General features: G+C 38.7%; 1 protein-coding gene across 4 annotated transcripts in view; it reads left to right on the top strand.

Moving 5' to 3' along the window:
- LOC111328126 (beta-lactamase-like protein 4) overlaps positions 1-18975 on the top strand; it is a 28055-nt gene extending 9080 nt beyond the window's left edge. Inside the window, exons 1-14 of one of the 4 annotated variants that reach the window (XM_088732276.1) lie at positions 120-481; positions 600-715; positions 6746-6989; positions 8199-8228; positions 9356-9496; positions 10625-10765; positions 11742-11863; positions 12949-13110; positions 13683-13811; positions 13992-14106; positions 15197-15272; positions 15627-15767; positions 16596-16705; positions 17573-18975. In XM_088732276.1, coding sequence (XP_088588402.1) covers positions 6789-6989; positions 8199-8228; positions 9356-9496; positions 10625-10765; positions 11742-11863; positions 12949-13110; positions 13683-13811; positions 13992-14106; positions 15197-15272; positions 15627-15767; positions 16596-16705; positions 17573-17953 — 1749 coding nt within the window. In that variant the 5' untranslated portion in view covers positions 120-481; positions 600-715; positions 6746-6788 and the 3' untranslated portion in view covers positions 17954-18975. Of the gene's footprint in view, positions 1-119; positions 482-599; positions 716-2578; positions 2901-5193; positions 6631-6745; positions 6990-8198; positions 8229-9355; positions 9497-10624; positions 10766-11741; positions 11864-12948; positions 13111-13682; positions 13812-13991; positions 14107-15196; positions 15273-15626; positions 15768-16595; positions 16706-17572 lie in introns of those variants that run through there. The other 3 variants (XM_088732277.1, XM_088732275.1, XM_088732274.1) reach the window with 3 other exon arrangements.
- Positions 18976-19066: the final 91 nt, after the last annotated feature.

Raw genomic sequence — 19066 nt, forward strand, 5'->3', positions numbered from 1 at the left:
TCAAACAATCACAACAATGGTCATGATTTAAATGATAATAAACTATTGCATAAAATATCGGGATGCGAGTTTTTTTTCTCCTTTTGGTTATAAAACTATCACGTACATCACGTACACACGAGATATTTTCCCAAGCCCAGTTAGTTATAAGATCCACTTTTTTCCTAGCGCCACTGACTTTCTACGATTTACTTGATTAATTTCACATAAGGGAAAAACTAACTCCATCAAAAAATGTTAAAATTATGACTTACTAGTCAATCAATTTTCTCGAAAGCGAGCAATTTTTTCGAGGATCAAGAGACACATCTCATGTTTTACTGATTGTTAATTATTGACCAACCAAAGAAATTATTTACTCAGTGTTGTGGTTAATGAATACCTAACTGGGGCAACATATGAGAATATCTGGTGACAACAGGCGTCGCACGTAGAGACAAGAAGGATTCCGACATGGCAATACTGTTAAATACCGTCTGAGGTCTGTAGAAAAGGCTTCAGGAGTGTAAAAACCAATTACACAGAGATAACTATCTGGGATCTGTCGGAGTATTGTTAATTTGAGTACTCTAGCTGATAAATCTTTTAATTTTCCTTAGGTAAAGACACGAGATTGGCATCAACTGAGATAATTGTGCTTTGGTGCTCGCTTAATTATCTGGGCGGCAGCTTTGAAAAGATTGTACATGTAGTCAGAAGTGGTTTCCTTATAAAGGTGAGTTATTTAAGGCAAGTCTACATGCATCAAAAAGGCCGATATAAATTCGAAGCCGACCTTGAAGGCTCGGTTGCGATTTTATGTGTAACTTGGCGGCCAGACATTTACATAAACATATTTTTGTAATTGATCAACAAGGATGTTGTACACGTTCTATGAGCTGCTTTTCGATTAATCGGCGAAGTTTCATCTTGTAGTATATTTGTTTTACTTTAAAAGTATTCCCACCAAACCATTATGAAAGGCGATGTTTTCGAAGGTTTGCGCCGGTATGAGTGCCCGACAAAATCTATTTTTAGGGTTCGTGCAGTCCCAGATATTTGGCCTTCTTCGTCGGTTCTAAATTCAACGAGGGCAGAATTAGAGAAAGATAAAACAAAAAGGGAACAACTACTAAAAACAATAATGCATGGAGGGAAACTTGTAAAGCAAATGAGACTGAAATGCGAGGGATTGATCAGTTTACTCTTAGGATGAATTTTCCTCAGGTCGTTGTAACAATAATCACTCGACCATCTATGCAACAGTCCTTTAGGACTATTCATACTGAAATGGTTAGACTAAGGGATCAATTTTTACGCTCACACATGTACTGTTTGTATTTTATGTTTCACTCTAGTATTGCGTCATTTCTTTCAGTGCACTTTATATTGAAACTCTATGAAGATGATCTTTTAAGAGACCTAGGGTCACTCAATCATCATTAATGAGCCAATTTTTCTGAAAATTGCTCGCATCACCTTAAACTGAAAAGAAGCTGAAAAGAAAAGCGAGAAAGCCAAGCAGTGAACAAAAAATGTCAACGCTGACCGTCCAGTTCTGAAAGCTACTTCTCTCACAAGATAACCACACCAAGATTCGTCTGTTTCTAGTCCTGCCTTGAGAATCTAGTGGTAAACCGGGCAATATCCGCTAGTTCACGTCACGATTTCTTAATTCTTGTGACCTCTATCTTGAATTGTGCATGGATAATTGAGGAGAATTTAACCTGTGATCAATCATGAGGGCAAAAAGATGGAAATCAATCGCGTTGCATCGTTACCCTTTTAGCTCCCACTAGTGACCAATGTTTCGTTTAGTAAATAGGCGTTGCCGATGATGATGACAGGTATATTTCAGTTACACGACTCGTGATGACATTAATTCCGTACAATGATTTAAAAGTGTTAGCTTATGATGTTTTAAACCAGTTCTTCAGAAGAATCATTAGAGAGAGAGAAGTCGGTTTTTTATAATTTGTTCGCTTACCCGGATTTGCTAACCTGGAGAGAAAAACCTGTTTTGGCGACCCGCCACAGAAGTAAGCTTCCAATCACGTTTTCTTGAATTTTGCTACGAGATTAAGACTTAATTTGCGTTGTTCTGATTTCGAATTACAAATGTATTCCTCTTAGATCGAATAATTATTAAAGCTTGGACAATATTATACGATTTGTGGTGGACCAGTTTGTCGACCTTACTTTCTACGCAGAACAACCAAGACAATTTCTCCTTACAATATCAGTGCAATGGCAAGCAAACAAAGGATGAGAATAAAATGAAATGAAGAGTAGGGGATTTTTAGTTAACCCAAATTTTCCGAACGAATGTGATAAGAATTGCATGGCAGATAGTAAGGAAAATCACTAAAGAGATTTTTAGAAAGTGAGGTTTAGACTGATGTCTTAATGTACTATATATATTGACACACCAAACAAAGGTTAACAGACGAAAAATAAGAATTTCAGTGCTCCTCATAACGTGATGTGCCGATTCTAGTGGATTCCGTGACTCTGAGAAAATGTCTTTTCGTTGTCATGGAAGATGATATTAGTGTTCGTTAGAGGCGCCAAAGGCGTGGTTCCTGAGCGTAGTTCGTAAAAGTTGTCAAAGCGATAATTGAGGAAATTTGGATTTCTAGTGGAATTACCAGAACATACTGAAAATATAGCGTCGATCAGAGATTTACTTTGCGTAGATCACGGTTGAAAAATTAGCACAAAATCCATTCATACAAATCTCGTGACGAGGATTTTATTGACGTCATCGTGGCTCGTGCGGTTTAGATCAACTCCAATATGGATGAGCAATTTTGCTTTATGCCAACCACCTTTTGTGCGTTAAACACGGTTTTCTAGCGTGTTTCTGTAGACAAACTCGTGCCGTGACCGTGCAGTGAGAGCCACGTAGCGTGATCAAACAGGTATGTTCTTGTTAATCATCATCTAAAAGAATTGTCTCCGTCCTCCTTTTAAGATGCAAGTGTTTAAATAATCAAATTGATAATTTGCATACAGGGAGCTTTCATTTTAAAAGTCAGTTTGTCGTTGATTTAACGAGTTTGATTGATTCAAAAGAAAACCAGGATCGTTCCATTGTCTTGTAAGAGCTTGTTCAACTTGATCAATCATTGGTATAGAATCTTTTGAAGACTAAATGAAAGATTTTCATTTCGTAAATATTACAAATTCTTATTCAAGCCAGTGTTGTCCGTTTCAAACTCTTAAAAAGCATTTCAAGTCCATTTATGGCTGCTTAAATAAATTCAGCACAGTTTTGACTTTACTGAAGCAAATACTGTTGATGTGGTCGAGTCTCGGAAATTGGGCTGTCCAAGGTTACTGATTTCTCTTTAACGTTATACAAAGTGGATCAACAGTGCATGTTACATTGATCGACGAGAAATTATTCCATTCGTATTGATTGATGTTGCTATGACTCGAATTACACAGGAAACTTAACGATAAGTTCCCGGAATTCTTTGTTATTTTCTACAAACTAACTTAAATCGCATTTATATCTAAGACATGGTGATTTCGACAACATCAGCTGGAAGCTTGGAATCTGTGTTCGCCTTATATACTTGATTATAACTTCATTATTTTTGTCTATCTGTTTCAACTGTTTCGTGTTCAGTAAAAGCCACGATACCAGGTAATTTGAGAAGAAAATGTCTTTATCTATCAGAAAGTATTGCTTTCACCATGCTTAATCTTTCTATAGACCGAATTACCTCGTCATTTTAGAAAATGTATTTTTTTGAAGCGTAACTTCGGTGAATAAACCAAATATTTTCTTTTTGAAGGATACGAGTTGCATAATTCTAACGGAGCCTGACTTGTATGTTAAGAATGTTTTAGCATTGTTATTTACAATACAATACAACACAAACTTTATTGACATCCCAATAAATGGCTTTTCAATACCAATTTACAAAAACTGAAAAATTCGCAAATATATATATATATATATAAAGGGTCATCTTTCAATCAACTTTCAACTTCAACTTTCAGTTTTATCATTCATCATTAAATTTCTGTATCAAGATAGACTTGAGCTTCTTTTTAAAAGTAGTAATATTTACAATGGGTTTTAAAGAGTGTCTAAAGAGTTCCAAATCTTAGTTGCTCTGTATAAGAATGTACATTGGCCACTTGCCGTTCGATATTTATTAATGTGAAGATCTTCTTTATTTGTTGTATTTATAATTGTGTTTGGCGTCGAAAATGTCAAAATATATCGGTGTTGAATAGAGAACACTCAATTGTCATTGAAACGTAAGTAATGAACCTTGAAAGGTATGATGAATATATCTCGCTGCAATTTTCGTTTCGGTCTTGTGTTAATAAACACAAGAAAAGAAAGTTTGATCAACAGAAAAGACTCCAATCCCCGATGGCTTCGGATTCAGTACCTCTAGGCGTAAATGCTGTCTTCGCACGAAAAGTGTTGCAACTTTGCGGGAAAACTAGGGCGACGTTTGAGGAAGGCTCCAACATTGGGTGCTAATTAATCTCAGAGACAGGGTTGCTGGATATTTATTTCAAACAATGCTATGAAATACTTGCTTGCCATCACCAAGAATTACAGCGACGCTACTTCCTGTTTATTTAAAAAAAACCGAACTGCGTTGTGCGGTTTCGGGTCTTGTCATAGAAAGCCTAATGACCTAAGGATTTGCGGAGAGAGGGTGACGGCTGGGAAGGGGCCTGAAATTCTCCTCAGATTCCTTTTTTTAAAATGTTTTAGCAATTCATTCTTTTCATGCGCATTTTTTTATCTCAAGAAAGAACTCGGCGAAAGAATTTGTTTGAAAGGAAATCTGTTAGACCTAGAGAAGTAACAGTAGGGTCACTTACATGAAGATATAGCTTGAAATTTTCGGTTTCTCTGTGGAGCGGAACAAAAGGATCGAGAAGGTCGAAATCTTTGTGTTTTCCCAGATGTAAAACTTCAATTCTTTCAGTAGCCCTCGAGGAGGGTCTCACTTCGGCACCAGCGTTTCTTCGCGCGTTAATAAGTTTGAGGCCTTGAACAACGTGAGTCCGCGGTTGGCCTACCAGGGTCGGGGTCCAGCTCATCATTGGTACCAGACCCTCGACAATCCCTCCCCGACTGGTCTCAAATCTTCCAAGGGGTAGAACGTGTGCCTTGCAGCGTTAATAATTTTAGGGGGTTTAGAAAACCACAACGGTAGCGGCAAAAGGAACCTTTAATGAGCAGAGCACTGGCCGTGCACATGCGTTATAAATCTTTGTAAATTTATTTGCGTCCTCTGCAAAACGAGAACGTGAAATGACCAAAGTTTGCGTTTTCTGGAAAACGTGAACGACGACGGCTAATTTTTTAGATTTCTATATTTAGTTTAATGCTGTGTTCCGTATTCAGTTTTGAGATAACTTTGTCGGTGAGAAACCAACTAAATGAATTTAGAGAACTGCGAGTTTCGTGGGAAAAGTATAAGTAAATTTTTCTTAACTAACGTTGTCCATGGCGTCGCCGTTTTCATTTCTTAAACTCCCTAATGAGGATATGCTCGCAGGCTTTTCTTTCAGAAAATTCTGTTTGTATTTGTCCCGTGCACGTACATCCGTGTGCTCGTTGCACTCGTACGCTTTATCAGCGTAATAAAAAAAAAAAACAAAACAAAACAAAGCAAAAAAAAAAAAAACATAACAATACATGGAGAGCTAGGAACCAGGCTTTTAAACGGCAAACGGCACAACTTGCTCTCTCTCTTTCGGCTGTTTTGCAGTTAAAAAAAATTAAGTATTCAGGCGTTTCGTAACTAGGGGAAAACGTTTTAAATTCTATTCACTCAAGGAATGAAATTAAGAGCCGAAATCGTACGTAAATTTTTCCCTACACATTCACTCTTAACATGAATCAAAATCCATGATCCTCAAGTCGTAAGATCCTTCATTCAGCTAAGGGTATCGGGCCCCTTATTCTATCTGCGGTACTTATCCTCTGTTCGAGAATTTTTCCCATTCTCTCACTGTTTTTTCTTTTTTTATTTCTTCATCTTTCTTGTATCTGTTAGTACCGAACTGTTTCACTATACCAATCTCTAAAATGGCGTTTGTCAATTATTAACGAGATTAAAAAAAAGGTTTGCATAACATTTGCATACACTGCATATAATAGTGTTTTAAACCCTCCCGGCGGGATTCTTTGACAGGAAGGAAGGGACAATTTTTCCTTTTGGTCTTTGGACGTGACGCTCCTCTTTCCTTTCATGTTACATCGAATTCGCTAGTGTAGCTCTTTTTTTTTTCTACTGTTAGTCCCTAAATACTCTTTAAATTACAGAAAGCATATCCACCTTGAAAATTCACCAGCGCCTACTCCAGCAAAGATATCGCCATTGTTGAACCAAGTACTATATGTTTTTTTTTTTTAAACCACACGTTTAACCTTCATTCCGGGCATTGTTCAGCGCCGCTCTTGTTTGACTTGATTATGTCACAGTCATTGTCGCTGTCACACTCCAAAGCATGCGCTTGAATTCGAACCGTGTGACGAATTGTGATGCAAATTTTCGTACGTGCTTGACGCAAAATCTGTGCTGTGCTGTGCTGATGTTGTACTCACTGTAAGGTTGTGTTGTAGAGTCTACCAGTTCATTAGTAAACAATGGAGTCGTATATTGAGTAAGTTTCAAGTTTCCTAGTGATTTTTCCTTTTAGTTAAAACGAAAGTCGGCACGATAGTTACGATGTTACATGGACCAACTAAACGATAATACGCCAATGATTATTCTTTCAGAAGCAGCAGGAAAGTCCGAAGAACCGACCTCAACGCGAGCTTGATGACGGTTTCGAGCGACGATTCATCGGCGACTGGTGCATCGCAGTGTGTTGTCTCTTATCCTGATGTCAGCTCAAGCAGGGAGGCGAAGACGATAGCGCGGCTCAAACTGGCCCTGGAACTTGTGGCCCTAGGATTCTTGACCATGACTGTGCTCTTCATTTGGCAAATCACAAAGAAGCGGCCCGATGCTGCTGTGCAAGTGAGTCTTAAGGTGTACAGAGATTGACGAATTGATTATTTAATTTAGATTCCGGTTTTAGTGAGCTCTCGAAACTGTCTATAACTTCTCGATCGATTCTTGGTTGGAACAGATTTGTTTACATGTATATCATGTAGCTTACCGGTTTTTGATTGGCTACGCTCGAGTGCGCCGTGAATCCAAACAGCTTAATGGTGCAACATGTGCTAAAATCCTCGGTCCTAGCAAGCTCTTGGAAGTCACGGGCAAGGCTGCAAATAACTAACGGGCAGTCGCCGGTCACGTTGTCCGGTGAAACATGCTTTTGCTCGGACACTACCCGTTTTTGGCCGGTCAGATTTTAACAGTCCGGACTCTTGCGATGGTGAACCCAGATTGCACAGTAATCCTTTTACAACTAAAAAACAACTGAATCCAAGTCGGTCTGGCAATAAAAATTACAAGGCAACAATTTTACTACTCTTTACTGCAGAAGCAGCCTCGCATTGAGTACGTGGAACGGTTACGCAAGATACAACCGCAATTGTCCGTTTTACTTTACATCTGGCAAAATCACTTATAATTAAATATTATACTCAGAGCCCTTTTTTTAAAGTTACAGTTGTGAATTTTTGTTGGAGTAAAAGAGTGGTCGGATTCTTCAGGTTTTGGGCCTTTTGCTCGCTTTTTGCACTTTGCAACAAATGCCACTTGGAGTATTCTCGATGCAACAAGATTATTATTCGTGAGGGTGCCTTCCGATCATTCAATCGGTCAAACAATCGATCACTTTATTTAAGAGTAAATGATGGTATCTAGCCAAAGGTAAAACCCTCTACTAACTGGGAACACTTAAATAAAGTAAATAAAATAACGGAAGACACTATGATTTGCGGTCGCGACAGGACTTGATGACATCGCGGAAATTTGCGACTGCCGTGAATTTCTCGACAACTAATTTGTCTACTTTTATCTTGTTTTTTTTTTCTTGGAAACATGACGTTGTCCCTTGTGATTCGCAAACAGTTAAAAATTAAAATTTCTCTGAACGAGTCGGTAAAGGACCGGACAAGATGTCCGGCAAACCAAGGATTTGTCCGGTCAGTACCCAATTTTGACCGGACATTGTCCGTCGACCGGCCGTTATTTGCAGCCTGATGAGAAATCATTTTTTCAGTTTTACACTGAAGGAAGTTCTAAATCGATATTGTACGTTTTAATTTTTTTCAGAATCCTACAGTTGATCCATCAACGGCTGAGGTGAGCAAACCGATAGAGTAAAGTAGTTAGTTTACAATGTCAGCTCGTTGCAATGCAGTGTTTCTTCATTTTTTCTAAACCTTATTTCTGATGGTATCACTTTCCATAATGCGTGTAAACGCCTCAAATTTTATTTAAGGGTGCTTTTCAATGTTTTTTTTTTTTACCTTGGAAAATGTTATGGCTTAATGGCTATTAGTATATACACACTCAGTGATCTTAGCGTTTCAAGCAATCTGATTGGTTCGCTATCTCGGGCTAAGCAACAATGTACACCTCCGATCGAGTGGATAATGTGAAAAACAAAATAGCGGGCGTAAACTCGCGTTTCGCTAAAGTTTCAGAAGCAGAAATTGCCTTTAAATGGCTTCCTTTTAATTTTGTCGAGATCACTTCGTGTGTATGTACTAAAACAATTATTCTTTTCAATCTCGGTGAATAGTGGCTTTCGGGAATATTCACCTCGCCGCTTCGCGGTTCGGTAAATATTTAGCCACTATTCACCTTGATTTCAAAGAATAATTTTTAAATATACGCCAGACTGATTGAGGGTACGGGTTTACCATCTCTAACGGTGCGACTTCTTAACTTCAGCATGAGGTGTGTAAACAGCGTTAAGTTCCGAACTGAAACTTGAATAATTTACATTCGGAGTTTCTGTTCTCGGACGACCCAAATTTTGGTGAATTCACTTTGTGGTTTTGCAGAGGACGGAAAAGAAATGTACAAAGTTTTAAAACGCACGTGGTGAGCTATTGCTCTAACTATTAGTTCTTTTGTTTTGCTACGTCCTCGTTGCCGTAGCCGTCGTGTTTTGTTATAGGTCTCTATTTTATCATTTGATACAAGCGTTACGTAATATTCGACTTGGCCGAAAAGCAGGGACTGTTTGTAGTCTAAGAATAACACTGCACACGAATAAATCTGCTTTCACCGACAACAAAAGCAGATTAAGCCATGCTTTGTTTCGGTCGGTTAAGCGCAGACAATCGCTTTCACACTTAATCTCGCCGAAACATTGAGTTTAGTTAGGATAGTGAACTTAGCAGTTGTTTATGTTGTAGTTTCCAAGTTTTCATCTGTTTCTTTACGTTTCTTTTTCCTTTGTTGTTTTTTTTTTGGTCCAGAAATATTTGACTTTCAAAAATTCCCCGTGCCCTATTATGATCGAGAGGGCTCAAGCACCGTGGATGCTTCCTGATGAAGTAAAGCGAGCTCTCTATCAAGCTGATGTCATCTCTAGCGCCTTTGAAGGTGTCCAAGGCCTCGTAAGTTATTTTTATAACATGCTGTTACGGTATATAGCTCTTTTAAGCTGTAGTTATAAATCCAAAATATGCGAGTTGAGATAAAATTGATAAACTAACGCAAGGTTACTCCTGAACTCATTGGCCTGAGTTCCGTGCGAGGATACGGAGGATCTCCCTCGCTATACAGTTGCCTCGTTCAATGCATATGATACCAGACAATAAATGGAGAACGTTGTACAACAAAGAGGGGGAGGGGGTGGGGTGGGTTGGATGGGAAAGGACACCAGTAGTTCGAAGGGATAAGCCGTGGCTGTTTCGGGCTTATTGGTTCGTGTGTAATACTTCAATAACGTTACCAGCGGTCGTGCTTGAATACTAAAAAAATTTTTCATAAAATTCCTCTTTTAGTGTTTTCTAACCGGGTAATTACTGAAACTTGCATGCATCGGGTTTGATAGCGCTTTGATTATTATTTCGCAAGTAAAGTTGTTTTAAAATGCTGCTGACTAGTTCTGGTTTTCAATAGAAGCAAACAGACTATAATAACGAGAGACACCTTTTCTGTTTTTCTGCTACCGTTAGTTTGAAATAAAAGGGATTTTTAAACACGAAGGCGCGCTATATAAGGAAGTCTTCCCTGGGAAGACCTAGGCTCATTTTTCACTCACCGTTGACGTGTGCGGGTCAAATACAAATGCTGATAGACGAACAAAAGGAGCGAATGAGATATTTATTGTTTACTTCCACCAACATGGTGGCATGAGGTAACGTGCGAACCAACTACTTCGATATCAAATTTACCGCCACAAATAAAGACAGTTTCCATTGGAGAAAGGAAATACAAATCTCAAAAATTCTTGTATTGTGATGAAGACATAAAACAATTTTGAGGAATGCGCCCGCTGTTCACTGCTTTGGAGTAGCTGTAGCTCAAGCTGACTTGACTTTAAGAGTTCTACATCACACGACAGTTGATTGACAAATGGTCGAGTGGGACCTAAGGCTCCTTTTATAGCGCGCCATCGTGTTTAAGGATCGAGAGGACTGGGGAGAATAAAAACTGAGGTAATAAACTACAAATCGACCAAAACATATTTGTTTATCAAATGACAAAATTACATGTTTTGCATGTGATATCTTCTTCAGGTGGGGATGACTGCTAATGTTGTTTACCAAGACAGTGTGGTATGGAGAAAAAATTATGGGCTTAAAGACAAAAACCATCTGGGGGTCTCGCCTGATCAAGATACTGTATTTCGAGTTGCCAGCATTACTAAAATATTTACAGTGAGTATTCTTCGGTCACTGTAGCGTAAAATTTAGATCGGATGATTGGTGATTTGATTAATATATTGAAGAACATATCTATTGACTAGTTAACCAATTCTCTTTAGACCGGTGTGCGTGGTATCTCTTTCTTCCAGTACATGAATATTAAGGATCAATTATTAGCAAATTAGGTTCGTTGTTACCTTGCGTCAGATTTACTGGAGGACAGACGCATAGGTGACGTCATCATGAAAATTTGTTTACTTCTTTATTAAATAAAACAAATAAATTCCATTGTACCGTGGGTCAGTTCAGTAACAGATCACAGATGACGTCAAAATGTGATAAAAACTGAACTGACCCACGGAACATGGAATTTATTTGTTTTATTTAATAAAGAAGTAAACAAATGTTAATGATGACGTCGTCTATGCGTCTGTCCTCCAATAGATAATAGGTAAGAACCAATCAAAACGCTTCCGTTATTCTGTTTCTTAAAATTTAATTGTCGTACCCAAACGCAGGCTATACATGAGTTCAATCGCTTGGGCTATCTTAAACATGTGCGAGCTCTAAGCGATTGAGCATAACGTCTCCTCTTTCTATAGTTATCTCGCTGGAGGTGATTATAATGCTCAAATACCAATTTTCCAAAAATGTCCATTTGGCAATTTTTTCATGTCTTGAAAACAAGTATGTAAAATAAACAAGTTTCTCCAGTAATCGATCGGGTAACAAAACGATTATTCTACTCACCATGTACATAGATATGATTACACTCTTTGCGTTGCTGTTGTTTATCAATTATTGTCACTTGTAATTGTTAAAGATGATGTTGCTGTTTTTGTTGTTTTCGTCTTCCCATGCTGGTATCAAAGAAGGTTTTATGCTGTCTATATTGTGTGGTGGGTAGAGGATTACCTTTCACATTTAACACGGTGAATACATCGCATGTGCAAAGTCTTAAGTGCATATCGTCTTTTTATTTTTCCAGGCCATATTTGTGTTCAAACTGCTGGAAACCGGCAGAATAGATTGTTTAGACGACCCGTTAGAGAAATATGAACCCAGATTTCAAGTTAGGAATTCTTTCAATCAGCAAAAAATAACAATTAGGTGAGTTAGTGGTGATGATGAATTCAAACAACATGAAAAATTTTAGCAATAAAAATGTTGATAATGATTCTTATGATGACGAGGATAGAACAGTAAATGGTTTGAACCCGTTAGTAACACGTGATCAAGTAGTCTGATTGTCTGGGTGAATGAAATCCTGAGAAGGATTCTTATCGACAATGGTGACCATCGCAACCGAAGTCATCATCAGAATCAAGTAAATAGTAGTTGTCAGTCGAATAGACATACTGCTCGTTTCGTGTAAACTGATTGGATCGATTTAGCCGTGATGTTATTGGCTGTTAGACTCAAGTGGCGTAAGTCGCTCATGATCAGTCAGTTTCGATCCGTCGGTAAAGTTACGTCGTTCTGTTCGGTTCGTGTGATGTTAATGTCGTGAAAAAGTCGTTTGTATGGTGTCGGTCGTAGTTGACTCCTGTTGACGGGAGTCTGTTCTAAGTTAGTAAACTAGCTTTCCCAAGTCAGTCGTTGAAAAATGTTAGTACTGTAGGTAAGGCATTGTGCAATCAGACATCAGCGAGCTTTTCTTATCGCTCGCTTGCAGGTTTGTTGTGAGATTTCTGCCTGTCTCTCTGATGTAGGAGGCTTGATACTTGAAGCACTTGATCTAACAAACCGCTTTTTGTTTGTTCTTCGGTTCGTCCTTGTCTTTGAAGTTTGCTAATAGATGACTCAGCGTAGTGACGGGTTTGTGGGCGACGCGGATATTGGAGGGTTTAGGGGTACGCGAAATGCTTACAGGGATGTTTTCATACCGTACATAGAGGGCATGTCTGGATATAACCAGCGCGTCATCCCGTGGTTTTCACGGTGAACTGAGGGGGACTTTGGCCGATACCAACAGAGTGTAAAGGGGGGGGGGGAGGACTATAGAAAATTGATTAACTACCAATGAGGGGGATAATAATAATACTATAGAGTCTTATGGGGGGAATCAAGTAAATTGTACCATGACACAACCAAAATCCTCCGAACCCCCCGGCCCCCTCCCCGGCTAGGTGATAGATAATGACCGGTCCCAATGCATACAATCTCATATATTTTGTCTATGTGCCTCTCTACAGACAAATTTTAGCCCACACGTCAGGCCTCCCTCGTGAGGTTCCATGCAGTGACGCATACTCATATGGTAAAACTCACGTGTGTCCTGTTAACAACACGTACGTCCTTGAACAACTGAGTAAAACTGAACTGAAGAGTCCCCCTGGAAGACTGCCGCACTACAGGTAAGAAAAAGGAAAACGAAACCCGTCTACGGTAACTTGACAATCAAAAGTTTCTAAATGTGTCAGATTCGTTGAGTTAGAACTTCACTTCGTCACTTTGCCCAAAGAAATGGCTAAGAGGATTGTTGCATTGCGGTCGGTTAATGCAATTCGTTTTCACTGCTGAGTTGATAGAAGTGTATCTTCCAAATGTATTTTAGAGGAACACGCAGGCGTAGAAGTAATAGATCACATGAGGGAAATCTCCTCTCCTGATTTTGGCATTCCCTCCTGTCTGGCACTAAGGGCATACCATCGCTTCTTGATGATAGAAAATGGAGAATAATCTTAATGTGGCATTCTGACTTCTCTATTCATAGTAGAATGCACATATTTGGGTTATTGAACGGTACACAATTAAATTATGCAACTCAACTCAACTCAACTCAATGGAAGACAATTACATATTATGTATCAATCGGAATCTGTGGATAATGGTGGTTATTTTAAAAAGACAATGAATTTTTACACATGTGTTCTTGTAGGAATCCAAATGGTTCCACAAAGTCTAATGAACTTATTTTGTTTTTCAGCAACTTGGGCTATTCCTTAATTGCCCGCATTTTTGCGGAGAAATTTGCAAACAGCGACTACGAGGGCTGGGTGGAGAGAAATATTTTCCAACCATTAGGAATGGGGCAAACCGGCTTCAACCTCAGAAGGTAGTTGTGCGTTACTTAATTACTTAGGTCGTGTTTCAAAACTAAAGAAAGGAAAAACATGGTTAAACATTCTTCATTGTCAACGTTTTGTGAAAGTACTTTCATTTTTTAATCGTTGAAGCTTTATTATGGGCTTGCAACTCGGTCAGCGTATTAATTTTTGTTATTTATTCTGCACAGAATGCCCTCTAACATGGCTGTGGGCTACGATGACGATGGTGAAGCTCCTCTAGTAGACTGGGATTGGGCCGCCCCAGCAATTCAAGCATACTCGACGGCAAATGATCTTTATAAGGTTTGTTATTACTTGACATTACTTGTTTTCACACTATGACGCAACGCTAACATTGATGTGGAATGAGTTTACCAAGAGAAAAGCGGTGTCCTAGAGATTAATGACGGCAGCCGGGTTGAGTTGGACAGGTTTAAGGCCTAGAAGGGGTCTCCTTCCCATGGGTTTTCTGTGTATATGTTCATCGCCAACCTACTAGCACGATCAGCGCTAGTCCAGGTCGAACTAACAGGACACGGTTTAGATCCTGTATCCAGTTAACCTGGGTTTACACGGTAACTTGGATCTATCGACTTAGTTGATAAAGTAAATTGATCACCTTGAAGAAATTTTATATCTAATGCGTTGAGTGTTAGCCCTTCGTCATTCGCTCTGACGTCCCGCCCCAACGCAGCGCCACAGTTTCTTTGGAAACGTACCCCCTTTTTTAACCCGGGTTTAGTTTTAATCGACTGTTGAAGAATCCGCCTGAAACGCGAATAGAATATTCTTGATTATTAAGGAAAAAGACAAAACGCGGGAGTTAACATCGATGGACTAGATTTCAGTCCTCGGGAAAATATGCCATTCAAATGCAGAGAACCTTAACAAGATTTGGCGTCACGAATTGCCTTCTTCGATTTAAGTCTGAGAAAAAAAGGAGGATTTCATTTCAACCTTCGGCTGATGGATGCTATTTCATACACAAAACCCAATCGATGACCACAGACGGAGGAAAAATGATTTCTTTCCTTTGTTGTCTTCAAAAGATTCGTAAATTTTTTTTCCCTCCCAAACCGACACGATTGGGCTCTTTATCTCAGTTTCTTGTATATTGGTTATTGGAAAACTCTGGTATCCATGTTCTGACCAATCTCATGTTCGTTAGGAAGTAATCCCAATTCAGTCAGAATTTCTCCTTACAATATCAACGCAATATCAAGCAGACAAGTGATGAGAATAAAGACAAATATCAATCAGAGGATTATTAGGTGATCCAATACCAAATTCTCTACACTAACATCATAAGAATTGTACGGCAGACAGTAAGAAGAATTACTAAGGAGATCTGGAGATGAAAAGGGTTAATGAATTGCTTTATTTCTCCGCACAGCTTATGACGTTTTTACTTGGCATGTCAAGCGCATCACTACTAAACCGAGAATTGGTACAGCAGTTAATGAAACCAGGTATGTGCGTGTAATATAACTGATACTATTAAGTCTTTGAAAAAGCTTTTGTCTAACAACTGTGGCATAGTAAATATATATAATGGGTTACTTTATTTCAGAGCTAGGTTTTGGTTTTTGAAGACATTTTGGAAGAGAAACGTTCTTCCTTCATTCCGTACGTTAGACTAGCATCGTGTGACTACTTTGATCACGCATTATCAGTTTGTTGTAGCCCTTAAGGAGATATGTGCATTCTTCCTCAGCAGTGAAAAAAGGGAAAATAAGAGAAGCGATAGAAATTAGAAGAAGGAAGCCAAACTAGAGGTCTGAGAAAACTTAGGTGGTTGATTCCTTTCCTGTCTTCACTTACAGATTTTATGTACCCGGATGGTAGCACTGTGTTTGGGACTGGCTGGGAGATTATTGACGCCGGTACATATTCAGTTGTGACAAAGTCAGGATTTGTTCCGGGATATTCTGCTGGATTTGCATTTGTTCCAGAATTTAAGCTTGGTTGGTATTTGGTATTTGCATTATCGTTTGATTAGTACTGTTGCTCTGGCGACGATAGCACTTTAATTGCTGGTTCGTAAATTACACTTTTCTTCACCGAAGGACTGTATTTTATAAATCAACACAAACTCGCAGAAAGCAACTTTCAAAAACATATCTAGTTTGGGCGCACGTGATCCATAACAATGTCCATGACTGTCATTCTAAACCAAGCAACGTATAAACTTCTCTGACTAAGTTAAACGAATTGCTGCAAAAAGTAATGCATTACTGGAAGCAGGAAGCACAAAAACTATTTGAATACTAAGTTTAACATGACAATCGTTATCCACCAGGAATTTATTTAGGAACTGAAGTTTCAAACAATAAAACGGTCGAGTCGACTGTAGTGTTCAGAACAGAACTTAATTCGAAGGATTTTCTCCGTTTTATTTTCGCTATGGTCTCTGTAATAATTTTTTTTTTGTTTTTCCTCTTTGTAGTAGATCTTTGGTTTTGGGTTCTCTATACTCAGTTTAGATGCGCTCTAACTTTGCGTTTTCCCACTGACGTTGATTTCTGAACGGTTAAACAATCGAAACCCCTGTGTTAGTTACGCCTCACCAAATAAGGGATTGCCATACAGGTTTTGCCGCTTTTTTCAGCTAAAATTGTTGGTAAATTGTTAATATAAGACCCAACTTTGTTCAATCTAAGTACAAAGTCGTCTTCAGAATAAATTTTAATCTATTTTCTGTGCAGTGTTTTTAGTTTAACCAGCCAGTCAGCAATCCTGTACTTTGAATGTTCGCATTTTTGATGCTATCAACCTTTAAAATACATCTGCAGGAGCAATTGCCCTTGTCAGCGGCCGTGAAGTTGCGTGGAGGCTTGTGCTTTCAATTGTCCAAACACTGGCCAAAAAGATGGATGCCGTGTTATTGCGTCAACAGCTGCAGGTACAACAAACCTTCAATCTATTGTGAATACAGTACTGTCAAGATAATAAAGACAGGGCGTAAAATTAACTTTTTTTTCCGGTAGCTACTTGGCTCCTAAATATTTTAAAGTGGTAGCCAATTCCAAAAAGTTGGTGGCCATTATGACAAACACACCCAAAAAAAATTTTTACACTGTCACTGTACTAGATAGATTATCATATCAGTGATACAGTCATACAAACATCAAAAATGAGCCCGCTAAATTCGCACGAGCTACAAACAGGACACTAGAATGGATCATATACAACGTTATAGGTTACCTAAATCCAATATGGCGTCTAGTGACGACAGATTTACGTTCGACATCGTGCATGTGCTGCGTTTTGGAAACGAGCTTAGCGAGGAACTTTGCAGCAGATTTATCTTTACAAATCTTCAACAATCACTAGATCTCTAGCTAAGGTGTGATTAGAAATTCTAGTCGCCAATTTGGCGACTAATTTTCAGGATTTGGTCGCCAAAGTGAAAAATTTAGTCGCATTGGCGCCTGTATTAGGCGCAATTTTACGCCCTGAAAGATCAGGTGTATTGTGTTTTGAGTTGGAATCGAAGGGATTTATTGAAGATTCCTGAATAGGCTAAATTCTGCAGAAGAGATAACTAGTGCTGACCCATCAGCCAAATATGAGGATCTATTATTTTATAATTCCTGCTGCAAATCACATGGAAGAAACACTTTTTTAGAGCTTAAGAAGCTCACTCAGGGCGACACTCGGACCTCTGACCTTTACTAATTAGAAACAATTTCTGTTAAAGTAGTTACAAGGAAATTTTATTCTATGTCAGTGCAGCAGCATTATGACTTTTTCTTTTAATGTCCTTTAGATCCAGCTCCTTTCCAATAATGAACAGTACCTTGGGGAATACCGTATTGTCTCTCATTGGATGCCGGAAGTGATTGTTAACATAACACAAGAGAACGGACTTTTGCTCTTCACCCAACTTCCGGGCTCCCTCGGTTTTTCTTATCTGAAGCCCATCACAGACCACGTGTTCGAGGTAATTTATAGAGCTGGATTGGACTGCATGACCTATGGATTGGGACAGAATCGAGAGAGAGTGTCCTTCGATCCACCGTCCTCGGATAAAAAGAGTCCTGGTCTGAAGTTTGGCCCTTATATATTCAAAAGAATGAACCCTGTACGTAATAATGTTTTAAAACCAAGGACGTCTGCTTCACACCTCGCGCCATCTAGTCTGCTCTAACAGATTTCATTGATAGTATTTTTTAAATTTGTGGAGTCAGTTTTGTGATATCTACCTTTTTTATATCCGTGAAAAAACATCGCTAACATCTCTTCTGTCTGACCACCTAGGAATACCGTTTAGTTGTCATTCAGTTTTGTTTCTTTGACGACGGGCAAAATCTCCAAAAGTAAGCTTTGGAATCTCTTTACGGTTGCCGATTTACAACTGTAAACTCAGTCGATAAAGCCAAATTACTTGTAATACCCCCACCGACGCAGCACAAGAGTTTCTTTAAAACTTTTCCCCCGATACACTAGTCGAGAAATTTTCATGAGTTGCGGTAGATAAGTAACTTAAAACATTCAGAATGACTGAGTAACGCTAGTTACTGACGGTTATCCTTTTCTTGCTGTGTGTGTTACTGTAGTGTGAGAATTTTAAAACTGCAGTGGCATAATCCACGCAAACTAGTGATGATACTGCCATTTGTCGTCTCAGACAGGAGAATAATTTCTAATAAGGATGAATCATTTTTTCCAATTCTTTTCATGTTTATTCATACATTGCCCCCTCTCTCAAATGATCCACCCCGTACACTCTATTAATATATACCAAAAAGGTGACCAGTGCTTTTCACGCGCGCTGATTGGCTAGTTTGAAAGTGAATAGCAAGTGCAATTCGCCTTCGAGCAGCCGATGAGGCAAAATCGAGCATGAAGAGTTTAATTTCCGACCATGTTTTGGTATGCTGAAAGGAAATTTTTTTTTTTGTATCTGTGTAGTATCGACTAAAACAATTATTTACCTCAGTGTCATTGTTGATTACTGTTGGCAGTTTGCCTGTAAATACAGATTATCGTGGCTTTCATACGCTCGTACCATATTTGCTCAAGGAATTTCCTTAAAACTTACAAATGTATTTAATTATCTGTCAATTTTCGAATATCTTATTTCAAATGAATTATACTATTTAATAAATTTAAGAATAATTATTTCGGGTACCAAGTTACCCAAACCGAATTAAAACAATTAAATCCTCATTGTGTCTATCTGGTGGTCTTTTCCTTTCGTTTTCTCAATTTTTTCGGAAATACCGTGACGATAGGTTTTTCGCCTACAACTAGACTTCAG

Source organism: Stylophora pistillata, chromosome 9 (genome assembly GCF_964205215.1).
Source record: "Stylophora pistillata chromosome 9, jaStyPist1.2, whole genome shotgun sequence".
NCBI classification, from domain to species: Eukaryota; Metazoa; Cnidaria; class Anthozoa; order Scleractinia; family Pocilloporidae; genus Stylophora; species Stylophora pistillata.